Genomic DNA, 27565 nt, shown 5'->3' on the forward strand with positions numbered 1-27565 from the left:
CAATTTTTCAAACAGTGTACTGAGCCACAGGATAAAAGCCTTTGACTTAAAATCTTTAACACAGCAGTAGATATTCTGAACCCAACTCAAGAATGCCATCATGGGTACATACAGGAATAAAGGCAAGAGTTTGCAGAAAACAACTACAGGCAATCATAACTGTATACTCTGAGGAATATGTGGTAGTGCTTCCTACAAATTCAAGATGTAAAATCATTTTATGACTCAGACTGCATATAAAAAAACGGAGTTTTATTCAATTTAAAAACAAAAAGAAAAGGTAAAAAATATAAATGTGAAAGACCAGTACATTCATGGCAAGCCCTAAACATCTGTACTGTAATAATGGCAGTCACTGATTGATGTGGCGGAACCTCTCACAGGAACGAGTAATAAGTTAAATAGATACAATAAAAAAAACCAAAGGAATTGACTCATGATTATGCACACAGTGCACATTAATTTGGCATTCATGACAGCCTTATTGGTACAGCTCATTCTCTTTGTTGCTTCTCCTCACAAATTCACTTATGGTGGACTGTAAGACAAAAAAACATGGAACACACAAGTCAAATTAAATTCTGCTGCCAGAAATCAAAAACACCAATTCAGTCTAAAGCGTTTTATACTTGCTGAGAAAGAACACAAACCAAAAAAAATCCCATCAGAAAAATGTTACATTTGTTGGACATTTTTACTTCAATGTTCCAGTGAACTCACCCGATTTGAGTCATGAAATTCATATTAATTTGATTCTTCAACTCGTAATGATGTTGTCTAAACTACCCATGTTTGGTGCACTTACAACATCATCCCGAAAACTGAGTTTCTTTGTGATATCACACCATAGGGCACTTTGATATCCAACTTTATGCTTTCTCACAAAGACGCAACACGAGGCAGAAACCTCCATGTTAGCCTGGCATGACACTTTATGTTTCTGGGATACTTTTTGCAGCCAATCTAAAATAAAATGGATTCATTTCCCAAACTGAAGCAATCTTTAGTCCGGAACATTGAAGGAGATTAGTCTGAGAGCTGAAACTGGAGAAAGGGGAGGGGGTAAGGGTGACCAGACAGACGGAGAGCAGGGTCACACTGACCTGCATGAGTAGTCTCTCCTTCCTCAGCTTTTTGTAGAAGAGCAGTACATCTGGGTTAGCCTGGACCACATGAGGGTCGAAATCCATCACACGCAGTCCGTCCAGGCTCCGAGCCCGAGATAAGGCCACGTAAGCCTGGCCGCACTCGAACACCCGTGCCAGGGAGATCTCCACACAGTCCAGTGTCATACCCTTAAAACACACGCACACACACAGACACACACATGAATGTAAGATCAGAATGCCCACTCAGGCTAACACAGATTCATCCAACACACACAAACACACAATTAGTGATGTGACACTTCTGACTCAAGTTTTTTTGTTTTGTTTTTTTTAACTCAAAATCACAGAGTGTAATTGAACTGATATGCACAAAACACATCTTTTTGGCTCAAATACTTTCGATTCAAAGATCATTTGAAGTTGAGTGAAATGTGACCAAGGTCGTTTATCTTCAAAGCGTTCTCTCTCAAGTGTTTGCTTTAATGATGGCTAAAAGGTTACACACAGGTTAACTACAGCACAAGTGAGACATTAGCCTCTGCCTGGTAGCTGCTGAATTCAATTATCCTGAGACAAGCACTGTGTGATATCTAACACTGTGGCGAATTTACACTGGAGTGCAGACCAACTGGTACATACTGGGCGATTTTATTGAGAAAAAAAAAATCCATCTAGCAGCTGCTACTGTGCAGCACACCATGCTTTTCGACAGAACTGTCTGTCAATCCATTACTTCTCATTTTCTTGACTTGCTCTTCTTTTTTTTTTTTTTTTGGCTGTAATTAGATGTTCTCTAGACCAGATAACGAAAAGTTCGGGATGGTGCCCATTTAAGGAATGGATTGAGGAAACACTGCTGAAACGGACATTGTTTCTTAATCGAAAAGTAGAGGAAATGGAACAACTGAACAATTGTCTCTTGGAACATTTAACTCAATTTTTTTCTAAACCAAAATGAAAAGGCCAGACAAGGAAGGTATCAGTCAGACTAAAGAGAACTGCATTAACATTCTGCTGACTTGCATTAATGAGTGGCTGAAGTTTGTGTGTGTCTTTATCTGGCTGTAGTCATGGTGCCGGGAGGACTCAGCTGGTACCATTAAGAGAGAGACTCTGTGTGTATGCCATTTGACTGTCAGTGTGTAATGCTGGTATGGAAAAAAAGATGAAACATGGGATGGGTTGAGATATATGTAATGGAACAGATCGAGTTTGAAATTTTGATGGAGTAAATATGTGTCACTAATGTGAAAATCAAAGAAAGCTGATACATACATGTACACAGCTACATTGCATATATTTTACATCTACCTAAGATGAATTGTACATAAATACATCTACTGTACACACACACACACGACGTTCTGAGAAAAGTATTGTTAGGCGATTTTATCGTTGTGCGAAATCATAGTGTGTGCTTACACAAACCTAGATGGTGTAGCTGACTACACACCTAGGCTATATGGTATAACCTATTGCTCCTAGACTACAAACCTGTACTGAGATGCGGTAAACACAAGATGTATGAGGCTTCTGCTGGCATAACACTGCATACTGTTTTACAGAAAACTTTTACAAAGAGTACACTCTAAAATAACAATAAAAAGTACAATATAGTAAATACATAAACCAGTAACATAGTTGTTTATTATTATTATCAAGTATTATATACTGTACATAATTGTATGGGCTATCCTCTCATATGACTGGCAGCACAGTGGGTTTGTTTACACCAACATCACCACAAACACGTGAGCAATGCGTTGTGCTACAACGTTACGGCGTCACTAGGCAATAGGAATTTTTCGGCTCCATTATAATCTTATGGGACCACCGTCGATGACACTGAAACCTCGTTATATGGCACATGACTATTTTATATATATACACACACAAAGATTTTTATGTTAATAGAGCAAGTCACAAAAGGGGGATGCTGAATTCTGGGGACATGCCAGATCATAGATGGGAGCTGTAAGGTTGTCTAAGGTCTTGTCCAATCTCATCAAAATACTAATTAGCTTTCAAAGTCCCTGTTTTCACAGCCACGCTTGGTGTTTCACTGGCTCTTCACCCACACTCACTGTCTAAACAGGGTGTGGGCTTTGAGTTTCTGTTTCAGTAGACTACATATTTGACTCATATTTGCAAGGTCTTGTCATTGTACTTCTTTGATGCCTCCAATAAAACAACAGGATGGCTCATTGCAATTACGTGGGAAGAAGAACATCACGCTCACCTGGCTCTTGTGGATGGAAATGGCCCATGCAAGTTTGAGGGGAAGCTGCTGGCGACTGAGGTACACCCCCCCACCTGCCTTAAACATCCACCGCTCCCGTTTTATCACCTCCACAGCTCCACAAAGGAAACGAACACGAGGGAATCCTGGGGTAGAGAGTGGAACAATAAGGGGAAGAAAAAAACAAAAAAAAAACCACCCCCCACCCTCCTCCAAATCATCTGTCCAACTGAGGGTTACATCTCAGACATTTTGTATTACAACCCAATTAAGCCTTACAGACATTTTGTATTACAACCCAGTTAAGCCTCTCAGACCAAGATGTGAGCAGGTCTAGTAAATCAGGTGTTGCAGTGCATTGTTACAAAACAGCAGGTCATAAAAAACAACGGAAACGGAAGTTCACAAACCAATACCACATGAAATGGCATGGATCCTTAGTGCAACCAACAACTGAATGCACAAAACCTGAATGCACCAGGAAACCAGTGACCTCACTTTCTAAAATACAATCGCACTTTTGCAAGATCTTTTAACCACAGAGGGTGGTGTTAATAATTAAAAAGCTGTCACAAAATTTAAAGTCAACTCTTGGCATCTGTATTTAAACGTACACAACATTTCACTGGGGTGATGGCTGGTCTCTGATACCTTGGCTGTCAGGCTGGAAATCAACAACTACTCCTCTTGCGCCGTTGACCAGACCTCTCTGGACATCCAGATTCTTTGTCAGCATGACCTAGACATCCAGGGAAAGACACCTTAGTCCTATTCATTAATGTTAACTGAGGCTGAGTGCTGGTAGACAAGGGCCGCTCTTACCTGAGCTCCCACTTTCAGCTGTAGCTGTTGCCCCACTGGACTATGGGAATCAATTATCTTAACCAGCTGGGGGTCACTGTCCACAGCCTCAAATACACGGACAGCACCTGTGAAACGGGAAGTAACAAATTTTTCACTTTAGTTTTAATTTAAGAGTCTTCAAAGAGGCAAGGGTTCATTAAGCTGGCTAGGAAGCATTAAGCTATAAATCCAACCGGCCCAATGTTACCCTGTCAAATGAAAAATTCTGCTCCCATAGTACACCAGTCAGAACACAAACAAACTCTACAATCCCACTGGGCTTGACTGAAGAGTGGTAATCCTGAAAATCACAACATGATTCAGTTTGTTCTCTGGAAAAACTGCAGGAATCTATAGGATCCGGTATGATGATTCTACACAAGTTACAACACTTATCAACACCTCAACCTTGGCTTTGTTTGTATGCACAGCTGGAGATGATTATAAAATAACGCTGGAAAAAAAAAAAAGAACAAACCTGGTAACTGGTTCAGTTTATTCTCATTAGTGAGCTCCACATCATCCTTGTGTGTGCACAGTCTGGTTGCTAGGATACCATCTCTCTCAATACTGTGGCTGGCGCTTTTCAGCAACTGGGCCGTGACTTCCTCGGTGACTCTAAGGTTTCATATGTTAAAAGGTCATGTCAAGGTTGGGTTGCTCTAAATTAGTCCCCGATCGTCCAAGCTGAGGTCATAGGTTAAGCAAACATAAGGCTAATTGGTCCTCTCCCTAATAATATAAAACAGAACCCAAGCAGATCCCCATACAAATTAAAAATTCTCCCCGTTACACATTCAAAACAAACACGTCTAGCATCCTACGGCAAAAGAACTGAGACGTAAAGAGACAAATGTGCTTACAGATAATTGGATGGAGAGAAATATGAGGCGATTATAATGACACTCACACCACACTGTCATTAGCAGATAATGGGGTTGTGAGCAGTGGTGACCTCAAAGGTGTTTGAATTCACACAGTGATGTAAAGTATTAAACAGTGTGGACAGTATGGTCTCACAGCAGCATACCTGCCCACTCTCACAGACTGCAGAATAGAAATAAAGGTCCGGTCAGTCTGCCTCCGTACCTCCGTCAGCTCCATGTTCAGGTGGATGCACTTCCGCCAGCTTCTTGCCTGGAGGGGGCCCAAACCCACACACAGTTAAGCAACAGCCAGCTTCAAGCAACAAATGTGTCCATTCTGGGTTCAGTGCCTCCATTTATCATGCTTAAGGTCTAGTTCAGGGTAGAAACCGGAAAATAAGCTTGAGGCAAAATTCAGTGAATGTGAGATATTTGATTTAGATGACAGGTGAAGGAAGCACACTGTACAGGCAGTTGCATGTTTATTCTGTTAAAAAAGGGATTTGTTTAAATTAAAAGCACAACTTAAAAAAAATAACCTGGAAGCAGAAGTTGGGTTTGTCCTTTCCCTTGGTTACAGGTGGAAGCTGGAGAAAGTCTCCACAAACTATAAGCTGAATCCCTCCAAAGGGCTCTGTGGATCTTCTGATGGATCTAAAGCAACCAAAGAAAACACAGCCGACGCATTGAACCATCTGCCATTGCTCTGTTAGTCTTCCTCACCAAATTAGGTTCACGACTGTGGACTTTTGTTTTAGATTTTTCCTTATGCTGTTAATATAACGGGGAGGAATTGATTAAGCAAACTACCCCTGGGCCACAAGGGGATGCACTACCTATATCAAGTTCCCAGCCAACTGCATGTCAGACACCGAGTCAATAAGTCAATATCCTGATTTACCATTCAAATTAAAGCACTGAGATCAAAGAGAGCTGCTGAAATATTGACTCAGTGGTATGAGTATTACATAAAACCTCTGCTAGTATTCAGACATAACAGAATTTCAACAACTATTGAGAACTGAATGGTTATTAAATGTCTTGATATCCTGGTAATGGCAATGATACAGGATAGAAAATGTGGTTTCATATTTATTTACAGCTACAGTGACTGCGCCCACGTACTTACTGATGTAAGAAAATATCAGCAGTAATTCAAGAGGCCTCAGTCTTGCTCATATGATATTCTTCTGAGATCCTTGTGCAATGCTTATTCACAGGTCAGTCCAAGGTCACGGTTACAGTCAAGAAGACTTCATTTCTTCTCTGTGGTGTTAACTTTAACTGGAGGCTATAGAGCCCTTGTAGATGAATGTTTAGGAGGAAGACACTGGTGTCACTTGCGTAAGCTATAGAAAACCTGATCTTAACATTTGTGTTACATTTTCAGGGAATAAATCGGAATGCTTTGTTGATCTGTTTGGTTGAGCTGCAGGTAAAAACTGACTCAATCGCTTGCTTGTTAATTTGATCCTTTTTGCATATTTGTAATAAACTCTGCTGTTATGGCAGTGATCTGGATGATTTCTTTGTGCTCATATCTCAAGGATCACATGGTTCTCCAAAGCCTTACTGCTCTGTAGCAATAACAATGGTTTCCAGCAATAAATGTGCAAAATAAAACAAACAAACAAAAAAAAACATCTGTTTACCGGGCTATGGCCTCCAGTTTGTCAAAGAACTGAGCCTCCACCATAGAGATCTCATCAATGATGAGGTGTTTGCAGCTGGTCCAGTGTCGCAGGACTCCAGGGCGTTGGGCGAGCTCCAGACACTGCTCCAGTGGGGCGGAACCAGACCCGATGCCTGGTGTAAAAAAAAAAAAGAAATAGAAAAAAAGGGAGAGAGTGTGCTTCATTCAGTACAAAATTCAGACTACGTTAAGGGCGTTTACATTCTTCTCATGTCCAAATGGTTTAATTAAAGTGACCCTGACGGCGTGGTGTCATGTGTGTTCCGTACAGGCAATCTGTCCACCTTGTGTGTGTTTGCTCTCTCAAAGTAAAAAAAAAGAAAAAAAAGCTGTGTATCAATAATATATGAGGACACATTAACAGAGATGTGTTGCCTTCCTTATGAGGGAGCTAGAACATTAAATACATCATTGCAAAATCATCATATGACCACTGCTGCAGATGTTTTCTGTTCGTCTATGAGATGGTATGCAAAACACCTTAGATTGGATTAATGCAGCACCCTCATCTCCATTTGCATTTTTGTGACTGCATCAAAAACCCCAAAATGAGAAGAGAGCTCTCCATCAAAATGATAGACAGTTCTAAAAACAACCCCTGCAGGTCCTCCTTTCCCTGAACAATGCTGTTCTCACTTGCATACATTCTTCATGCTGAAAGGACGATGAGCTGAAGCAGGTCTGCCAACTGTAAGGCTGATTCTGTCTTTTTTTTTTTTGGAACAGAGTTGAGACACATCATAACCTGTGAATTCTGAGTTTTCACCGCAGTACATAAATACCTCTAACCTGCAAAGTTATGTAATGTGGTCCCTCCAATGTGACATGCAGCCACTCCTGTGCTAGCAGTAGCAAATGTGCTTTTGGGAGGCAAAGAACCCACAATCCTCTTCAGCAAGAATGACTTCCCAGTTCCTAAACAAGAAAAAGAGGAGCACTATATAAGAACTGGGATAAAATTTGCAACAGACAGTATTACATATTTTTTGAAAAAAATCTACAATGCTTGCATTGAATGAATAATCTGCATAAAGTGTTGGTTACCTGCACTGCCTGTGAAGAACACGTTTTTGCCCCCGAGGACAGCGTTGAGAACAGCAGTCTGTTCTTTGCTTAATTTACGAGTGACCGGAAGGGAAAGCACTGGCCTCTTACTCGGATGGAGAGCTTTGACCTGGGTAAAGCAAAGTTATCAGCAATCACAATCTCCAATAGGACTCATTTCACGATCGTTCTCACAGACTGAGGTTATGATACCATATATGGCAAAGTTTAAGACGCACCTGGGAGGACTGCAAGTATTCAGTGAGAACTTTGTCATGCTATTCTACTGTTTTTTTGATGGCTTTTTTTGTCTGGATGGATTTCAGTACTTGAGCAGCAAATCATCTAAACAAGATAAGGTGCTATAATGTATGACCATCCTTAGATCATTTATATTCTATTTGTCTTCCACTACAATAGTTTTAAACACGAAAGAAAACAAGTTTTACATTCACGACTGTGGATATGAACGTACTGGACTGGTTTCACAGTCTATTCTTGGTCTTTTAACTTGCTGTCGGCCCGCGACCATGTTATTTCCAGATCTCTCGCTCAGGCCTCTGAAAGATAATGGTGCGTTAACTTTGCTCCTGAGCTCGTTGGCTTTTTGCACATCCTTCTGTTGCAAGGGGCTGATAGTGTCGAAGCTGCGCGGCAGCCCGGCACGTAACCTCTCCCTGTCGCTGAGGGGCTTGTTCGTCTGCCAGGCCTGATGTTTAATACTCAGAGTCTTGAGGAATATGTTCAAACGATCAGGCGGACAGTCCGAGATCAAAACCTGGGTGTTGTCGGGTATGAGTTTGATGGTACATTTTCCATCTTTGGCAAAGCGAGTGAACAGCTGGAAATCACGGAGCATGAAATTCTGCGGCACTTTGCCGTCATGAACTCGGAGAACAATGTCCTGAAACTCATTGCGTCCCAACGTTACAGATGCCTTTCGAAAGACCTGGCGTTTCATAGCTTGACCTGACGAGTTTAAGCGTTCAACTGCAACGCCGCAGTGAAGTTGGCCTGCCTCATCTCCTTGCAACATTTTCTGTTTGTAACCTGTAATAAACATAAACGAAGAGTGCAAAACATATCAAAACGCATCGCATTTCGCACCAAGAATCATACGATCACTGCCCATATCAGTGCAGCCAAACGTAATACACAGATACAGATCCGGCTACTAATTAAGACTTAATCGTACTTAAAGCAGACATTTGTCGCAATACTTGTAGCACTTAATCTAAAATTTGGTAAAACACTTTGTAGTTAGTCAAGAATCATTTGGTTACTCATTCACCGGAACTATAGTACACCCTGAACTGTTAGCGCTTGTGAATGATTAAAAAACTAAGTGATCTAAAGTTGGGAACAAGTCGGTAATTGATCAGGTTTTTAAAATTTAAAAACAGTTTTTCTTACTTATCTCTCAATATCACAACAAGCTCAAGGGCAACTCCTACAGCTTTGTACTCACGCCGGTTTTCAAATGTATCTGGTGGAGGAACACCAGCCAATAGAAGGAAGACAAACTCTTAGCCAATGAGATCTGGGACATTTAAAGCGATAAGCAATGGGCGCTTCGCTTCCTCAAGCCTGCGCCTATAACAGAGCCAATCACAAAGCTGAGCGAATGGCTAACAACAATTATTGAGACATGCTAAAACTGCAACCCGTCATCTATGCAAAAGCAAATGTTATCCTCAACGCCTACTGCCAAGGCATGGTTATGAAAATCTAAAAAATAAACTTTGATTAGAATACGCGAGATCGATAAGTTAAATCTCCAACGTTGTAATCAACGCTTATTTGAAATTTTGTACTGCAAAATATACTTTACAGGGCGCCAATTTAGGACTTTAGTAGACTTAGCTATATGAATCACCTCACTCGTTGAAGTATACATGCCTCTGATGACACAGCATGATTCATTTTTTAGAGACAGAATCCCCTGTCCCCTAAGGGAAAATAAATATTAAATACAGAAAGTCATCTTACACAAGAAGCAGGATAATCATTACTCAAGGAACATAAAAGATTTAAGTTTTGGGGGGTTTTTTTGGATGGCAAAGTCATTGCTTTCTCTGTTGTTTAGTCTGCTAAATAGTAGGGTCCCTGCTATACATAAATAAGGAGGTTAAACGTCATGAATCCCTGAGAGGGATTCAAATTTGAGAAACAGGCATCAATATGATAATGCAAAGTGATAATCTAGTGTGAATGAGCTCTACTGAATGCTAATTGATTACATATCTTTCTACAGACACCAGACACTTCAGCCAAGGATTAACACAGTTATTTATGCACAAATGACCAACATACAGAGTTGCCCAATATATGTTCACCACGCACTGCCTGATTCCTATCACCAGGGCTTTAAACTGAACTAATACACAACAGCTTTTGTGCCACAATGATCTATCAGCTAACATGCCAGGTCTTCACAATCAAGTCCAATATGTCAATGAATAATTGATTAACCACTGATTTACCTGAGACTTGAGCTGAATAGCTTTATCACCAATCTTCTGTTTGATCTGTGAAACTGTCTCTCTCATGATTTAGGCTTTCTTAATCCCGTGTGCCCAGTATACCATTGATCTTTTGTTGACGCACTTTTCCGTAAAGCTGAATGAGAACTGTACATGCAGAATGAGAAATTTCCAGGAATAGGTGACTGTCAAATACCATTAACCATGGTACATTTACTTGGCTTAGCAACAGTGAAGTGAATTATGACTGTGTTTGGGAAAAGGCTGATGGCATCTAGTCATCAATCAGAGATGTGGCTTACGCTTTCATTCTCGCTCTTCACAGCTCATTGAAGTGGCCTGTAGTTAAGGAAGGAGGGAGAGTGTATGTGTGTGTGTGTGTGTGTGTGTGTGAGAGAGAGAGAGAGAGAGAGAGAGAGAGAGAGAGAGAGTTTTACTAAGAATAGTCTGCATTTACATATGCATGGGTTCTGTTTTCTCTGCAGATCTGAGATCTAACTATTGATCAGATAACGGTCAGAAGCTGTTATGTTCCTAGCCTTTAAGTGAACAGTGGTCATTTACAGTGCCTTCTCAGCTGTTAGCTTCTTTGTTTAACTTACTATATCAGAAAATGAGCTTTAGCTTGAATATACTGTGCTCTTTTAGTGTCCGTACTATAACCAGAAGCCTCCACATGCTTTTCCTCTGAGAGAAGACATGACCTAAATGAACATGTGACTTACACACATTGAATCCTTGATGCTGGGGTCATGAATCAACCCAGTGCTAACCAGTATATACAAACATAATTACTGTCTCGTCATACTGTGGACCCATCTGGGCAGAATGTTCTCAAAAACACTCATTGCTTTACATAAACACAATGGCACCCCCAGGACATTAGCAGCAAAAATCTGTAGGGAAAGAATTCTTGTGGAGGGACAAGTAATAATGTATCGGGACACTGTGCATTTTAATGGTACGATTATAAGTGCACTTATAATTTACATCCCGTTGTGAAGGCAAAATGTTACTTATGGTGAAATGAAGGGTTGTTCTTCTAAGAACCCGCTGAATTAGATGGACATTAGCATGACGATCCCTGTGCTTTTACTGAACTGAGGCACACAGCTGAACAAACATAAGAGGTCCGTGAATGGAACAAAAATTCAAATGACTCTGGATGCTTTTACACCCTCAGCTGCAAAATAATATTCATCCTTTACCTTTCCGATCTATATTTCACTTCGACCAAACCTACTTCTCTGGTATCAGTGAACTGTTTAGTACCTTGAATAGGTGTGCTGCTCCCACACAAGCGATTGGACAAATGTTACTTGTATCTGAACCATGAAAAAATACACATAGTTAATATGCAAACCATGTACAGTCTCTTGGTGCATCTGCAAAATCAGTACATGCCAAAGCATTTTGAACAACTTTCAGTCAAAGCATTTCAAATCTCTTTCATTTTCGTGTTCATTTAAATGGCACGACTACGAAAGCATAACATGCTTTAACAGGTCTGAGTCACTGAAAAAAGATCCAGAGGCGCTCAATCCTTTTTCTTTCATAATTGAGTGTATTAAAATGTGGACAAAATAAGCCTTCGTGTTCTCTGTCAGAGGAAAGGGCAGGCGGTGACAGTCAGTCCACACAAACTAATGAGCAGGAGAGAGAAAAAGTTCTCCTCACTCCCACATTTCTACCTGATAATCTTTCAAATATTCATCCTGTTATTTTCAAATAGACTAAAAGAGAACAAAATACTTACTATACTTCAGCAGTTACCTCAGTGATAGAAAATACCTGTTGTGCAATATTGTAAACATGTGATAATGGGACACAATTCAAACATTTCTATATTGTGATAGATTCTAAAAGCAATTCAAAAAAAAAAGAGAGAGAGAGAGAGAGAGAGAGAGAGAGAGAAGAATAAAAACAAAACAATTCCATTTCATGGAAAGAAAACATTTGGTGAGGAGCTGGTCAATGTACAGTAATATTAAGATTTATTGTTTTTGGAGAGAGAGAGAGAGAGAGAGAGAGAGAGAGAGAGAGAGCCTTTGTGTAAAAGGTCACATGTTTACCATGCTGAATCAGAGGGGCTGGAAACACAGGAACTCTAACGTGGAATAAGAGATATGAATGTGTGGAAAGGTCTTCTCCTTCGGCCATATGAAAAGAACATAAACCAAACATGTATGTATAATCACAGAAAAAAAGCAGGGTGTTTCATTTCACAATACACTGTTTATACACAATCCAGATCTGATATATGAAATCTGTAATATATGAGAAATATACAGGAATGTATATACGGTGTTCTGCATGGACTGTGTTTTCTTGTGCACTCATTTGAACTGCATAGTGGGAGTTTTATTTTAAAACACATGTTGTTGTCAGGAGTGAACCATTTCAGAAAGCATCTGGGTTTTCACTGATTCTCATAAGGGTGTTAAGGGTGACCGTCCCAGGGCCGTTCATTCAGCGATAATCTCAATGTCACAGAGTCATAGATCAGTACAAACCGCACACAAGCAATGAATCCCTTTCGGTCAACAAACTGCCAGTGACCGATGAGCCGAGACAGGTGTGTTACCGCGCTGGGATGTGCAAACAGTCAGTCAGATTTGGTTCACTGAGTCATGGCAAGAACCACTGTGCAATAACAGTCTTGCCAAGATGTACTACAGGAAATGTGACAGGCATTTCCCAATTACCAGCAAAGCCTAACTTGAGCGATTCAATTGTCAGTAAAAACCAAGAAGGGTCGTGACAGCCATTACCACAATTTCTGCCAAGTCTGTGCTGATGCACTTACATTTAGATATGTTCTCTGCCCTCCTGTGAACAGCTTGAAAGCATTTGTTTTGTATTTGGGCAAAAGTTTGTTTTAGTATAACATCAGTAAATAATTTTAACAGAATTATTTTTGATCATTGTGTTGTACATTGCAAAATCCAAACATACATCGGTTTCCTTAACTTTTTTAGTATTTATAAAACAGAATAGATTTTTTAAGTGATGTAATTATTTGTAGTTGCAAGTTTATATACCTATCACAACAGACGACGCTTACTCTCTTGTGTATGAGGCCACATAAACCTGGCACAACGTTAAAGTTAAGTGCCTTGCTCAAGTTTTTATGAGTGGTCAGCTGTCATGCTTGGGATTTTAATCCCAAAACCTGCCAGTTCGCAACGCAGGTCCGTTGTGAAAGTCCTATGAAACATGCCCCAACAATAATGCCCCATACCAAATCGCTGAGATCCTGTGGACAAAAAAAGAAAAAAAAGGAATCACATCAGGTTTGATGAGGAATCACATCAGGAGCCAGAAATCACGTCTATATGCAGACACCTAATTTCAAGATAAGTCATATACCTCATTTAGACAGAAGAGTTTCTGTTATTCTGTTTGTTTAAGTTGACCTGTATGTGATGTGTGCATACAAACAGTCTGAAAGCAGTGTGCAGTGTCTGAACACAATGCTCTGTGTAAATGAAACACCATAAGTCCTGTTTCTGCCTCCAACGGTGTTGTCAACAAGTCTCAGTGTTGATTTTTCCCCTTTCAACAGGTACAAAGAGTGCTAAGATAATAGAGAAATCTGATAAAGCAGAAATGTTAGAAGACAGGGAAAGCATATGTGAGATATCAGGGCTAAAGCAGAACCACAACTCAAAAGCAAACCTTCATTTCATTTTTTTTTTACTGCCGTACCTGCCCTGCACTGATAAATGGTTGTCCAAGCTCCCATGTGCCTCAGTTTGTTGCTTCATGAACATGGTCTTGACCAATCGCACTGGCTCTGTACAGACAGAACTGACCAGCTGGTTAATTTGTTCCCACCGCAGAGGGTCGCTCAGGGGTGTGCAGATGAGGGCAAAGAAGTAGAGGAGCTGAGACCAGATCAGCCGGAGCCAAAATGAGAGGTTTCAGCTGCACCACATGAAAAGTATTCCAAATGAAACTCGTCATTTCAGCTTGTGTCTGGTTAGCCCAACCATACAGGATTCAAAAGCAATCTAAGAAGACGTTCCCCAGCATCAACATCAATATGTCGTTTTCTCGCATGACTCAGTTGAGCGATGCAGCACTTACAGCATTAGTTAAGGAATGAAATGTTTTTCCCTATCAGTTGGCTGCTTTGACTTCTTATTTAGTTGCAGCTATTTCTCAAATCAAACATTTGCTGTAGCCACCTTTGCAGCCCCTATTTTCATTATTAACCTCTATTTACATCAGAGACAGGGAATTGAGGGCATTGCTTTTTAATACAATGCAAGACTGTAAGTGCCTGAGGGAGAAAGTGTCAGCTGCAGTTCCTTAGTGACCAGAATATTAGACGCAGCAGTGAACCCCCCACCCCACCAACAATGTCTTTGATGACAACCACTAAAACACTCTACGCCGTAATAACTTAACTGGTTCAGCAGTGAGTGAAGCCAGCTTTTGAAAGTGGACTTTATAACACTTAGAGAACAAAACATACTTGCTGATTGGTTTACCTTGATCTAGAGTGAGATGAGGTTGAAAATAGTGTTCATACAGTGTGTGTGTGTGTGTGTGTATTTGTTCTTCATTTATGAACTTGTTCGCCCCGTGGCTGAGTCTGTCGTTTGGATAAAACCTTTCATAGTGTGCCATCTTTCAACACATAGATCTTTCAATTCCCATATGTGCCATTGACCATCCATTTAGTGTGTGTAGCCTACGTGTGTTAGGGCAAGATAGAAAGAGATAGGGAGAGAAAGGGAGAGAGAGAGATCAAGTCCATGTAATTGTAAAACTGGATATTTCTGGATGTAGCAGGGGCATCGCCTCTCACTGTCCTCTTTCATTCCTGAGCCTGAGGCGGTTTACGTAAAGTTATCTCCCTTCTCCCGCTGCACTCAGCAGCTGTGTCACAGAGTGCTGGCTAATTGCCTTCTCTTTAATGTGCCATTATTTGTTGGTGAAGAGCATTCTCCAAGTAGAGGTAGACTTTATTGATGTGGAGTACTGGGGAGCATTCTTAACCTTGGTACATTTCCAAAAGCCATAGAATGAGTAGAAAGAAAGAGAGAGAGAGAGAGAGAGAGAGAGAGAGGGGATTACTTAATGCACTAAAAAAGTACTCATTCCATGGTGTGGTGCTAAAAAAAAAAGACATTGTAGATAAAAGCCTTAGATCTTATCGTTTACTCTCACTCTACAGGCAGTTAACCTCATGGCTCCTTTAAAGCATTCTCCCTCTCTCTCTCCCTCTCTCTCTCTCTCTCTCTCTCTCGCACACACACATACACACATATGTGCAAAGATGCATCACAAATAGATGATAGAAATACATTATTACTGCCACCTATGTAATCCATTTTCTTTTTATTAAAAACTGGGAAAGACTCTGTCCAATAATTGGATTTTGTACACATAAATAGTGTGACATTTCAACTCAGTAATTTCCTTGCAACAACTGAAGAGATCTTCCTCATATCTATGTAATGTTTAATCAAACGTCTGACAATAATGCAATTTTTTTTTCTTCCGTAGGGCTTCATTATTTCACCAGGGACTAGATTTCATTTTTATGCTTCAGAGTGGAAACGTTTTGAGACAATATGATTTAATTAGTGCTAGCCACTCTGCAAACACACACACACACACACGCAGGCACACACGCACGTACGCACATGCACATGCACACACACACGCACATCCCTGAACACACACAGAAAAATGAGCCTATTAAAGAGACCACTCACAAAGCTAAATGTCTCCCTCCCGTCCTCCAACAGCAGAGTTATTGTACACCATTTATGACACTGCTGTACTCATTATCCTGGTTATGACACCAAACACCATCACTGCACCGTCAGCGCCGTGTTTAAATGAGCACTGCCAATTTACAAACTAGTCAGCTCCTTATTGAAACTCTTCTTCTGATGAATCCCATGTTTTATTCAGGGCTTTCGCCTTTTGCTGCAGCTGTCGGCCATGTTTGAACAGCGACGTTCATTTCACGTGTGTGACACTGGTGCTGCATGATGAATATTTTCAATATCCTTCTCACCACCTGCTGCACTCACAATGAAACCTTTAAAGTAGCTATCATGCCAAATGGCTGATTTCAGTCATCCATGGTGGCCAAGTCATTGCCTCCGTGTTCATGAGGGAACTGGAGCGGTCATTTTCTCTTTGCCTGACACTCTGCAACTCGGATACAAACATGGTGAAGGGGGACCTTGTTCTGAAATGAAGGTTTAAAAGACATGGTGACAATTAGTGATAGCACTCCACTAAAAACCAAAAAACAGCTCAGTCTTCAATGAAAACAGCGTGAATCCTGTTCTCTGAGCTCCGCCGTGGATGAACATTCAGAATCATTGGACTTAACAGCAAAATGTCAGTTAATGTCTGACTCTACGGGCTGAGAGAGTGTAGGAGGCTCAATGAAGTTATGTCAAAATCTGCACCGTGAGTGGGTGAATTCCCTAAGACCTCCATATTAAGCCCAGAGCTATCAAATATTTACAAATGTGTGCTACATGTGTCTAATGCAGCGGGTTTCCAGCAAATAAATTCCTGAGACATTAAATTGGTTAAATTGAGCCAGACATCTTCATGCTGTTTCGTTTGTCCACAACTCATTTAATGCCTAACAGAATAACACACATTATTTTGTCTCTCTCTGCCGCTTCTCCATAATAAAGCGTCTATAAAACTCATTTATGAAGTGATTACCATTTGGGAAACGGCCTTAGGTTTTTGTAAGTGGATCAATAAGTATTTCCCTACGCTGTGGGATAAACATTGCAAAGATGGATGTGCCTTGGCAGGGTGCAGATTGCTAAATTCAGAGGAAATCACCTAAATGTAAGAGGAGGGAGCAGGAGAAGTGAGGGGAGAGACAGAAAAAGAGAAACAGAGAAATAGAGAGAGAGGTTCTGATATAATGAGTACTGTAAATGGGTGGGAGGTATAGAGAGCAGTGAGCAACAGTGAGCATCAGTTTTCCCTGCAGTGATGTGTGAACGCACGCTGAAGGATCATTAGGGCGTCACAAGACTCGTACGTCACTGCTCTGGAAATGGAGCTGGGCGAACTCCCCCCAGCCCTGCTCTACGCCAGAGCCGCACGCTGCCTGATGTCTCACACCCACTGATAGCTTGACATCAATTGTGTCTTCAATCACAAGTCGCAGGTGAGGGGTGTGTGTGTGTGTGTGTGTGTGTGTGTGTGTGTGTGTGTATAAGCACATTTTTGTGGAGTCTGAGGGCTATAACAGTGTAAGCAGTATTGATCATAGTTATAGCACCGACACCCATGCTGTCTGTTAAAATTGTTTGTAAACATTTGTCTGTCTCTAAGGTCTCAGCAGAAGAAAGGACACAAAACAGCACAGAGATACATATTTTTTTTTTTCTTATTCCTCATTCGTCACAGTTTTAGTCACAGTGTTCGCTCACCCAGTTTCATAGGTCTTTCCTCTGCGGGTGTGCCAGTTCCACCAACCCACCAAATCTACTTAACGTCTGACCTTACAGTCTGTCACTTATCGACAGGAGAAAACAACACCCATGGGAATGCCAACAGATGTGGGGCTTGGTCTTCATGGACAGAGATGACATATAGTCCTCTGACTGCAATCTGCATTCCAGAGAGCCCCATATTAAAGTTAACATCTAATGAGGTGGTTTAGGTTCTGTGTTTTATTGCTGCCATTGATCTTCCCATCAAGCCTGTGAGTCATATTGCTATTTTTCACTAATGCTCCTCTGATGAGTTGGATGCTCATTATAAAGTTGCCTTAAATGTTTATGACTTAAATCTTTGCTGAAATTACAACGGCATGGGTTTAATATTCCAGTGTGATCACTGGTAGCAGGATGAAGCCTTGTGAAGAACTGATGAATTGACGAACCATGGCCGGAGCTCCTGCCAAGCCTCCACTCGCTGACCTTCCACTACTTTCCTTTAGACTTTATCTGTCACACCTGCTTGGGCTACTGAGAGACTTGACAATAGAGGTAGGTGAATGAGATTAGGGTTCGAAACAAAAAACCTGGAATTTAGTAAATCTCTAAGATGGGGTTTGTCCGCCCAAGTTCTTGAAACATCTAACAAATATCTTTTCATTCCTTCCAGGGTGCAAATGATATATCCACTTAAGTAAAGTCCACGATCAGAATTCAGACTGTGAAATTTTAGAAAGAACTGACTGATTGCTCAGTGGAAAGAAAGTAGTTTCATTTGGAACAATGTCAGCAATTCAGAGAATACAAAATGACGTTTATTTCAAAGAACTTTCAAACAATTACGTATGCTGAAGAGAAAAAGTCACCTTGGAGATGATTCCTTCAGAAATAATTGCACCAGTTTGACACCAAACAGCTTGAGAGAGAGAGAGAGAGAGAGAGAGAGTGAGAGAGAAAAGATTAGACAGATATTTCCTGTCACAGTTTTCATCAGCACTGTTAGTACTGTGTACTTTCCAGCTACCCGTCACAGCAACTCACCCGCATATAATGAATGTTTGGTTTATAACTCTAATAAAAATTAGTTGAACCATTTGGTCGCTCCAGGATTCATCAAGTGTGAGACGTATCAAGCTGAAGTTACAAGAACAAAAAACAAAACAACAAATAAACATTTATAGTAAGTATCTGTGATAATATGCTGGAAAACAGTAGTTCAACTTAGCTAAACCAACAAGAATAGAAACTTGAACATGCAGTCACAGTGTCTTCGCTGTTGCAGTTGCAGAGGGCATGTGATAGCACTGTAACTACTACTGCTGTTAAAAATCCAGGCTAATGAATGCAGTAAAATATTGAGATATCGTAATAGAATAATAAAAATTCATGACGATCTGACATACCAAAATGTTTAGGGGATATTGAATTCAAACGGCAAATGCAGGCTGGCATTTGTTAAGAACTTATTTCAGTTAATGAGCTCATGGGGAGAAGGGAAAGAGGCAACCAGGGCGGACAGGAACAGGTATCATAATGGCACGATTATCTCTCAGTCCCTTGGGTTTTCGAGATAACAAAATAAAGAAAAGGAAAAGAAAAGAAAAGGAATAAAAGAATTCACCCACGATTTTTTTTTTTAACGGTATAAAGTTTTTCATTTTTCTGTGACAGTCCAAACTATCACCATCTTCACTCAGAAACCGAGAGTCTCATTGTGGCTTGAAGAAATACGTTCATCTTCAGTCATGTTGGATTTGACTCTCCCGTTAGAGAATCATGCCCATGTCCATTTTCTCCAGATGAGAAAGACCACCTACCTCTCACACAACAGCGCTCAGTCCACAACGCTCCTGATTAGTTTATTGATGTATTTCACTTGCAGATGTGCTGCGAGATGAAAGTTGAACTGGCTATGCATGTGCCTGATGATCTTGACAGTAATGGTGTATTTAAAAAAAATATATCAAGAGATTAACCATCCATCTGTTTCATATTAATCTGTGTCAGAATCTCTTCCTACTGAGGGAGCATAAACCCAATGTTGATAATCTATATGTCTAAACAACATTCTATGTATGACCGTTACTCAAAAGGAAACGTTAATGAATATACACCATTTTATGTCAAATAGAGCAGCCTCTGATGTGTGGTTTCCCTAGTCAACACACGTAGTCTGTCCACGAAAAGCTCTGAAAACTGAAATAAATTATCCTGTATTTCAGTTGTAGCCTTTCTTTGTTCTCCCAGGAAATATTTACATGAAATGAAATGTTTGCTTTCCTGTATAAACACACACACAAACACACACCCACGCAGGTTCCATCTCAGTTCGTGAACTCTCTATGTCAGGAGGTCTGTGAGAGAGACAAAGAAAACACAGTGGTAAGAGGGTTTTTTTTTTTTAAATCATAAGATACTATGATTCTGATTTTTGGAATGAGTGTGAGGGTAGAGTGTAATGGAGTGTTGGGGAGGGGAGGGGAGTGACCAGATTCTTCTGCTATGTAGCAGTGACCTCCTCTCAGGTTATGACGTATATGTCAACTTTACAAAGTCTGGGAGAATGGAAGGTGATTACAGAGGGATATAATAAAGCTTACATAGCGGTGGCTGCAGCAAACAATTGCCTAGAGGAATTCACTCCAGAGTCGTCCATGTGTGGGGGTTGAAATCTACTTACATGGACAGAGACTGAGCAGCCCAAGCCTCACCTCATTCCACATTTCAACAATATTATCTCCCCTGCGGTGTGTTGAAATCTTTTTCTCTCTCTCTGTATATATTTACAGTATATATATATATATATATATATACACACACACACACACACACACACGTTTTAGACTATATAAGACTACGGTACATACCTTAAGTAGATGGCAGCACAGCCAGTGTAGCCAACTCCCTACAGCATATCAGTGTTGCCCTGGATGTACTGTCATCTATGCTGTCCTAGTACAGCAGAATCCCCTCATATTGGCCTTAACACCTTTTGTTCCTGCAATCTCCCACCAGGCTCAAAGGATGTCTCCCAACATTAATTCAGTGCATAGAAGGTTCAATATCTCTCATCTGCTCTGTGCTTCCAAGGGGTCTAGATACTTTTTCAAATGTCTGGTTGCATATTTGTGGCACAGCTACTGGCAACATTTCACATGACTTGTACTTTCATAACATTGTTTTTATTGATTTAGAGGAAAGGTCTTTTAATCAAGAATGACTATTGATGCTTTTGTTCTGTCGTTTCTACAGTAACCAGATTCAGGATCAGGCTCAGTTGTAGTCCTCAGCAATGCCATCTTCAGACAATAGAGACTCCTTTACCATTGGGTTGTCAGCTCACACTCACTCAAAATGAGCTGCATTGTTTCATACAATTGCATGCACCTACAATACCTTGGTTGACTCATGTACAGGAAAAAAAAGCTAAGAAGCCTTGAGAAAATCCGATTTGAAACATCAGTAAGACAGGAGGAGATGGGGGGGGGGGGGCAGATGTTGGCCAGACTTTGGTGTCTTGCCAAAATGAAGCAGGTGAAAAGTACTGTTCCCGTAAGAAATCTGAGACTTTGATCCTCAATGTACATAAAACAAAAGCTATATGTTTACACATAAACACGATATGCGTGTCACAAAAACAGTAAGAAATGCTGTGGAGGATTTTAGAAAATCGCTGCTTAGTGTCACATGTCATTATTTTAACATTACACATCACAATATTAAACTGATGTGTAATGTTTCAAGGTCTACCATTTCAACAAGACTTTATGGAAATAAGACCATATTTACTGATCACATTGTCCTCACCCAAAGAAACTGTTTTTAAAGTAAGGTTTACTGGAAAAGGAAGACTTACACGGAATGCAATAATTATGACACAAATATTGACTCTCTTGGTGCCGTACACACATAAGGAAGAAAGAAAGAAAGAAAGAAAGAAAGAAAGAAAGAAAGAACATCCCTGCACAGTTATTCACTTGTGTCTACAGATGAACCTTGAGTGGAAGAATAATCTCTCCAAATATTAAATTAATTGATGTTAATGGGTAAATCTAAAAATAGAATGACAGCCATTAAGTCGTGCATACCGCTCTCGAGCTATGACAATTATATGACTATAAGGGTCTGTAAACATGACTCTTACCAATAGTTTGACATTAAGAAATATTGTAAGAAAAAATATGAATAGTACAGCATCTTAAAATTTACATAAAAACGTTATAAATATTACATAAGTTGTAATTTAATTCTTTTTCTTTTGTTCAATGACGAGGAATAATTTTACCTTACAAAATTGGGCGGAGTGGGAGTAAATTCCCTCCAGCGTGTGGCGTCAACGTTCTCTGATGACATCAGAGCGTCTAAACGCTCCATGAGTTTAAATACCAGCAGAGGCGATCACTAGTCCGATCAAGGCCGAGTAGTCTCTTCCAAAGGGAGGGAGAGATAAGGGCGCATCACTTATATCAAGCTCTTTGCTTTTCTTTATTCAGTTTACCAAGGACAATTTTTATTTGTGTACTTAAGAAGGGACAGACACTCAAGGCCACTTCATTTACCTGGAAAATGTGACCGAGTGCAGTACAAAGTTTGTAGTCACTACTCAATATATTATCAGAACTGCAGCTATGAATGATTCTATCGACGTGAACATGACAGAGCTACTACAAAGTCTGACCTCTGACAACAGCACTACGCGTCAACTTCGTCTCGACTCTAGGTCGCTCATCACATCTGCCACAATGTTTGCTGTTGGCGTCCTTGGAAACCTCGTAGCGATTGTGGTTCTCTGTATCTCGAAGAAGGAACAAAAGGAAACTACTTTTTATACTTTGGTATGTGGCATGGCCATCACGGACCTTTTGGGAACCTGTTTCACAAGTCCAGTTGTAATCGCAACATACGTTGCAGGCAGGTGGCCGGGCGGTGCACTATTGTGCCATTTCTTCTCCTTTTCCATGTTGTTTTTCGGATCCGCTGGAATGTCTATATTGTGTGCCATGTCGGTGGAGCGATATCTTGCCATTAACCACGCTTACTTCTACTCACAGTATGTGGACAGAACGATGGCCCGTTTCGCTCTTATGGCCACTTATCTCGCGAACATAGTGCTTTGCATTATGCCTAGCTTTGGTTTCGGCGAACACGTTAGACACTTCCCTGGAACTTGGTGTTTTTTAGATTGGCGGGCGAGAAATTCACTCGGAGCATCTTATTCGTTCTTATACGGAGGATTCATGTTAATGCTCATTGCCGTGACTGTCCTGTGCAATTTCGCTGTTTGCCGGTCACTTGTGGTGATGAATCAGAGGACACGCATCGTACGAGCTGAGTTATCCGGCCAAGCAGGGTCGAAACGCAGATTCCCAAAGTTACCGTCAGTTGCGTCTGCGGCAGAGATCCAAATGTTCTGGCTGTTAATTCTCATGACCATCGTGTTCCTTGTCTGTTCCATCCCTTTGGTGGTAAGTATTTCAAAGTAAATTCATCATGCCTAACATAACAAACCAATTACCAAATAAATGTCGTCATTGACTTAAGTATCTTCATGTTTAACTTTACAGGTGCGGATCTTTGTGAATCAACTGTATGGTCCTGCCCACATTTCTGCTGGGGGAAAGCCAGATTATCGGAGTGATCTCCTTGCCATCCGATTCGCCTCTTTCAACCCAATACTGGACCCATGGGTTTACATCTTGTGTAGAAAGAACCTGTTGACTAAAGGTTGTGACCGGTTCAAGCGCACAGCTGGACAGAGAAAGGGAAACCATGCGCGCAATTTGGGTTGGGTAGGTCGGCACTCACCTCCATCATTAGTGCACAGCAACGAAACCAGCTACGCATCTTTACGCGCGGGAACTTACAAGAATGACTTAGAAAAACGGGCAGCAAACAAAACAAAGTCTTTTGTGGACTTTACGCTTCGGCACGCATGGGAATTTGACACGGCGCTTGCAAATTTCCATCCATTTAGCGTTGAGCAGGGCACAGTAATCGGTTTTGACGGTGAGATAGAATCGCGCTCCGAATTAACAAAATCCATGAGATGCGTTGACCCGCTACCACCAATTTGCGCTCAAGATACCGTTCAAGAAAACAAAGTTGAGATCGTCACGTGCACTTTTAGCACACCCAGTTCCTGCATATCCGAAAAGTGCCTTGGATAATGAGAAGACCGATATTAAATTGTTCCTCATTGTTATGAATTTTGAAAAGATTGTCTGTTAGCTAACTGTAGTAGGCTATTGTAATATCATGGGATTACGGAGCTAACAAGTTGGCTATTTTAAAAAGAAAATCCCTGAGGAAGCGTTGACATGTCATGTATGTTGTATCATACGCATTTCATTTGTTTGTTACATGAATTCTGTGAATTTTCGAAGGCTTGGTAACGATCCGTTTTATTGGGTCAAATGATATTTTATAAGAAATGACTCCATTTAAAGTGGTGTCTTTGTGCACTTTAAGATGGAACACGTCCACAGTTTCTGTTTTGTTCTGGAGATGTTTTTCAGATTAAATGTTGCTTTTTCCTGTATTATGCCGGTGTTGCATGCTGGCTTTTACTTAAATGTGAACAACGGCGGCAAAACTGTGACGTAGCTGTGACTTTCTTTCGTTCTTTCTTTAATTAAAAGTACCTGCTCTGAGACTCAGTGCATCCTTACTCTGTGTGGAAAGCGGTGAGAATTTTTCGACATCTCGCTATTACAGCCAGAAGAGGGTAGTATAGGACTAGAAAGAAACCACGAAACCATTCAGCATGTTGCTACAAAGGCTGATCTACGCAACACAACACAACACAACACAACACAACACAACACATGAGCTCCTGATGATTCTACACTTTCTTCTTTTTTCTTTTTCTTAACCAAAGTTTCACAGACAACTAATGCAGCGCTACAGTAACAGCTCTGTTTTTCATATCACGCATCTGTTGTGAGAAATGCAGGTACAGACAGTGGCAGAGGACCCTGTAACTCATAGTTTAGATGATATTTATACATATATTTCCTTTATGCATACATTCTATTAAACGTTTTACAGTTATTCTCAGTATACCTTCAGTATAGTGCATCTGGCAACCAAAAAACATATTTCATTGGACATTTACATAAACTTTTTGAAAACACAGTTTAATGAGATGAAAAATTGCCTTTCTTCACCCTGGAATCTACCTTCGGTAAACAACTGTGTGACAAACCGGTTCACTGTCTGCATCTGTTTCCTATACCGTAATTATCCCCATCCTCTCCCTTACCGTTAATTACCCTCACATACTGAGAGTGAGGTGCACACAGTGTACAGAAGCCCCTGAGCTAGAGACAGGCCTCTCTCCCCCTCTCTCTCTTTGTGTGTGCGTGTGTGTCTGTGTGTGTGTGTGTGTGTGTCAGGGTGCGTGTGTGTTTGTGTGTCTGTGTGTCTGTGTGAGTGTGTGTGTTTGCCAGATGCTTATTAAAAGCCTCAAAACAGGAGGTAACATTCTTTGTGCTGAAGTAGATGAGAGGCACGTATAAGGTCCTGAGTTTCTTTTGAACTCTTAACACTTCTTTCACACAGTGATGAAGGCTGTAAGCCTGACTTCCATTAGCCAAACAAAGGTTAAAGGTCAATAGGAAAGACAACTGTTAACTTAAAATGTCTGCTTTCTGTCTTAATATGTAACTAATGTATACATCACCTACTCTTACAAAGAATCAGCATGTCTACATTTATTATGAATGCATTAGGCATTTTTACATGTTGCGTTGCGTTCTCAGTGCTTTTCAACAAATGGATTAAATCCACGAAATGAAGTCCTTTTATTCTTCTGAAAATTTGATGTAAAAACATTACCAAGCAGAATGAAATACGTTCAGTAAGTGACTGGCCCATCATTCAAAATGGCATAGATGATTATGCATGAACCATACTCTTAAATTTAGAATTGTGTAAACAAAATACAAAATGCCATCAGCTACAAATGAAATGCTCTGCCTAGTTGCAAGCAGCATGAGAAAAAATTCAAACAACTATGAACTCATTTTCTATAAAAAAAAACATTTATTCATATATAGAAAAAATATAGGTGTATAAAAATAAACAACCTTTGCAACAATAATAATAATAATAATAATAATAATAATAATAATAATAATAATAATATAATCTGAAAATACTGAAATACAAACATGATCACTGTTACATGTTGGTATGGCAGATGATTGAACGTTTTGTTTAAAGCAGCTTTTCACATGAGAATTGTGTGATGCAGCAAGGCAGCTGGTGTTGAGTCATGAGTATGAGGTTTCCATGGTAGATAACTCGATTCAAATGAGCTGAAACAAACAAACAAACAAACAAACAAACAAACAAACAAAAAACTCCAGCAACATAGGTCTGGAGGTGAACCTCTGTCGCTCACTTGTCATCTACTGTCCTGTAACCAGCTGCTTGCTCACCAATGAACACAGTAATAATGATTAATGTACAAAAAATGTAGGATACAAATTAATAAATATGTATAAAATGTCAGAAAGACACGTCTATATACATGATAATAAATAAATAACTTAAAAATGGAAAAATAAATATACTACCTATACAACATCCTGTAAATGCAGAGAGATGCATGGCATCCATTTTGGTGGAGATAAGACAACCATGACATAACACATAGTGATTATTATCTCAGGCCATGACAAAATATGCCAGTGACTCAGATGTCACACTCAAAAGACCCTATTATTCCAAAGATTCCTATTGTAGTAGATAACCTCAGCATGCATTAGAGTGACATGTTTTCCTCCAAAGACTGTTGTCATGGCCTGTGTAAACTTACAGTTCTGTACATTGCGTGCCAGTGTGTCGCATCAGTTTTTATCTCTGTGTGTGTGGGTGGGATTGTTTTGTGTGTGTGTGTACATGTGTGTGTCTGTGTGTGTGTGTATGTGTGTGCATATAATTTACGTGACAAAACTGGATTTAAACAAAAGTTTTAAAAAAAATCTCTGCTTATCCTGTCCTCCACCTGAATGACAGACACACTGCACTGATCTTTCAGGTAAAATGAAAATGAAACAGATTACGAATTGAGAAAAAGCATACACTTGTATGTAGTACAATCTACTTGTGTAACAAAATACAATACACAGGTCAAGTGGAATGTTTCTGGAATAACTTTTCTGTTTAACATTGAACTTACATACATGGAGTCCTATTCTACTTCAGCAGAGTGATATGTGACCTTGCTGTTAGCATGTCAGCAAACGGAAAATATACCCTTCTAGATGCAGTCACGAGTTCACATAACTATCCTGTAATTCATGGTCAAATAAATGAGTAAGTTACCCCAGGAACTCTGAAAAATTAAGGAAACCACAAATACTTTCTAGATCTGCACTAAGAAGGTGAGTCATAAAAAAACAATACTTATTACTCTTCATGTATATTTCACACACATATCCTACACAGTTACGTCATAATGGACAGTTGTAATCCAATTATGACAAGTGATGTGGGGTGAAAGTGAATATTGTGACTGATAGCAGAGCCTCTTCTTTATAACATGTAACAAAGGAAAACTCTTAGTCTTGATACTCTATACCTATTATAGTAGACACCCTTTAGTTACACTGATTAAAACACACACAGACACACACACAACCACACACACACACACACACACACACACACACACAAAACTGAGTATTAAAACACCGCTACTTTAAAATGCTACCAATTTCTTTACCTCAGTGACAGAAACTATCAGTGAAGATATACAAATTTGATTTTTTTTACACTATCTCTGGTGTAGATATCTGATATGGCTGATCTCAGACATGTTTTTTTTTATACTCTCTGTGG

General features: G+C 40.2%; 2 protein-coding genes across 2 annotated transcripts; one reads left to right on the forward strand and one right to left on the reverse strand.

Annotated features, from left to right (window-relative positions):
* Positions 1–481: 481 nt before the first annotated feature.
* pif1 (PIF1 5'-to-3' DNA helicase homolog (S. cerevisiae)) lies at positions 482–8830 on the reverse strand. The gene is made up of 12 exons (XM_030774741.1): positions 8270–8830; positions 7795–7924; positions 7540–7665; positions 6710–6863; positions 5597–5711; positions 5222–5328; positions 4670–4809; positions 4171–4277; positions 4000–4087; positions 3349–3494; positions 1104–1295; positions 482–538 (listed from the first exon to the last, which is right to left on the reverse strand). Exons 1-12 carry the CDS (start codon positions 8828–8830, stop codon positions 482–484), a joined length of 1923 nt encoding a protein of 640 aa, XP_030630601.1.
* A 13517-nt stretch (positions 8831–22347) lies between these two features.
* ptger4c (prostaglandin E receptor 4 (subtype EP4) c) lies at positions 22348–23886 on the forward strand. The gene is made up of 2 exons (XM_030774743.1): positions 22348–23184; positions 23284–23886. Exons 1-2 carry the CDS (start codon positions 22348–22350, stop codon positions 23884–23886), a joined length of 1440 nt encoding a protein of 479 aa, XP_030630603.1.
* The last annotated feature ends 3679 nt before the right edge of the window (positions 23887–27565 follow it).

This window comes from Chanos chanos, chromosome 5, assembly GCF_902362185.1.
Source record: "Chanos chanos chromosome 5, fChaCha1.1, whole genome shotgun sequence".
Lineage (NCBI taxonomy): Eukaryota > Metazoa > Chordata > Actinopteri > Gonorynchiformes > Chanidae > Chanos > Chanos chanos.

What these genes read in the sequence shown, in the direction of transcription:
- pif1 (XM_030774741.1), bottom strand. Translation starts at nt 8,830, where the DNA reads ATGTTGCAAGGAGATGAGGCAGGCCAACTTCACTGCGGCGTTGCAGTT. An exon ending in TAAACTGAACCAGTTACCAG is followed by an intron (nt 4,278 to 4,669) that starts GTTTGTTCTTTT and finishes CCCGTTTCACAG; the next exon opens with GTGCTGTCCGTGTATTTGAG. An exon ending in TTTCCATCCACAAGAGCCAG is followed by an intron (nt 1,296 to 3,348) that starts GTGAGCGTGATG and finishes GTGTGTTTTAAG; the next exon opens with GGTATGACACTGGACTGTGT.
- ptger4c (XM_030774743.1), top strand. Translation starts at nt 22,348, where the DNA reads ATGAATGATTCTATCGACGTGAACATGACAGAGCTACTACAAAGTCTG. An exon ending in TCTGTTCCATCCCTTTGGTG is followed by an intron (nt 23,185 to 23,283) that starts GTAAGTATTTCA and finishes TTAACTTTACAG; the next exon opens with GTGCGGATCTTTGTGAATCA.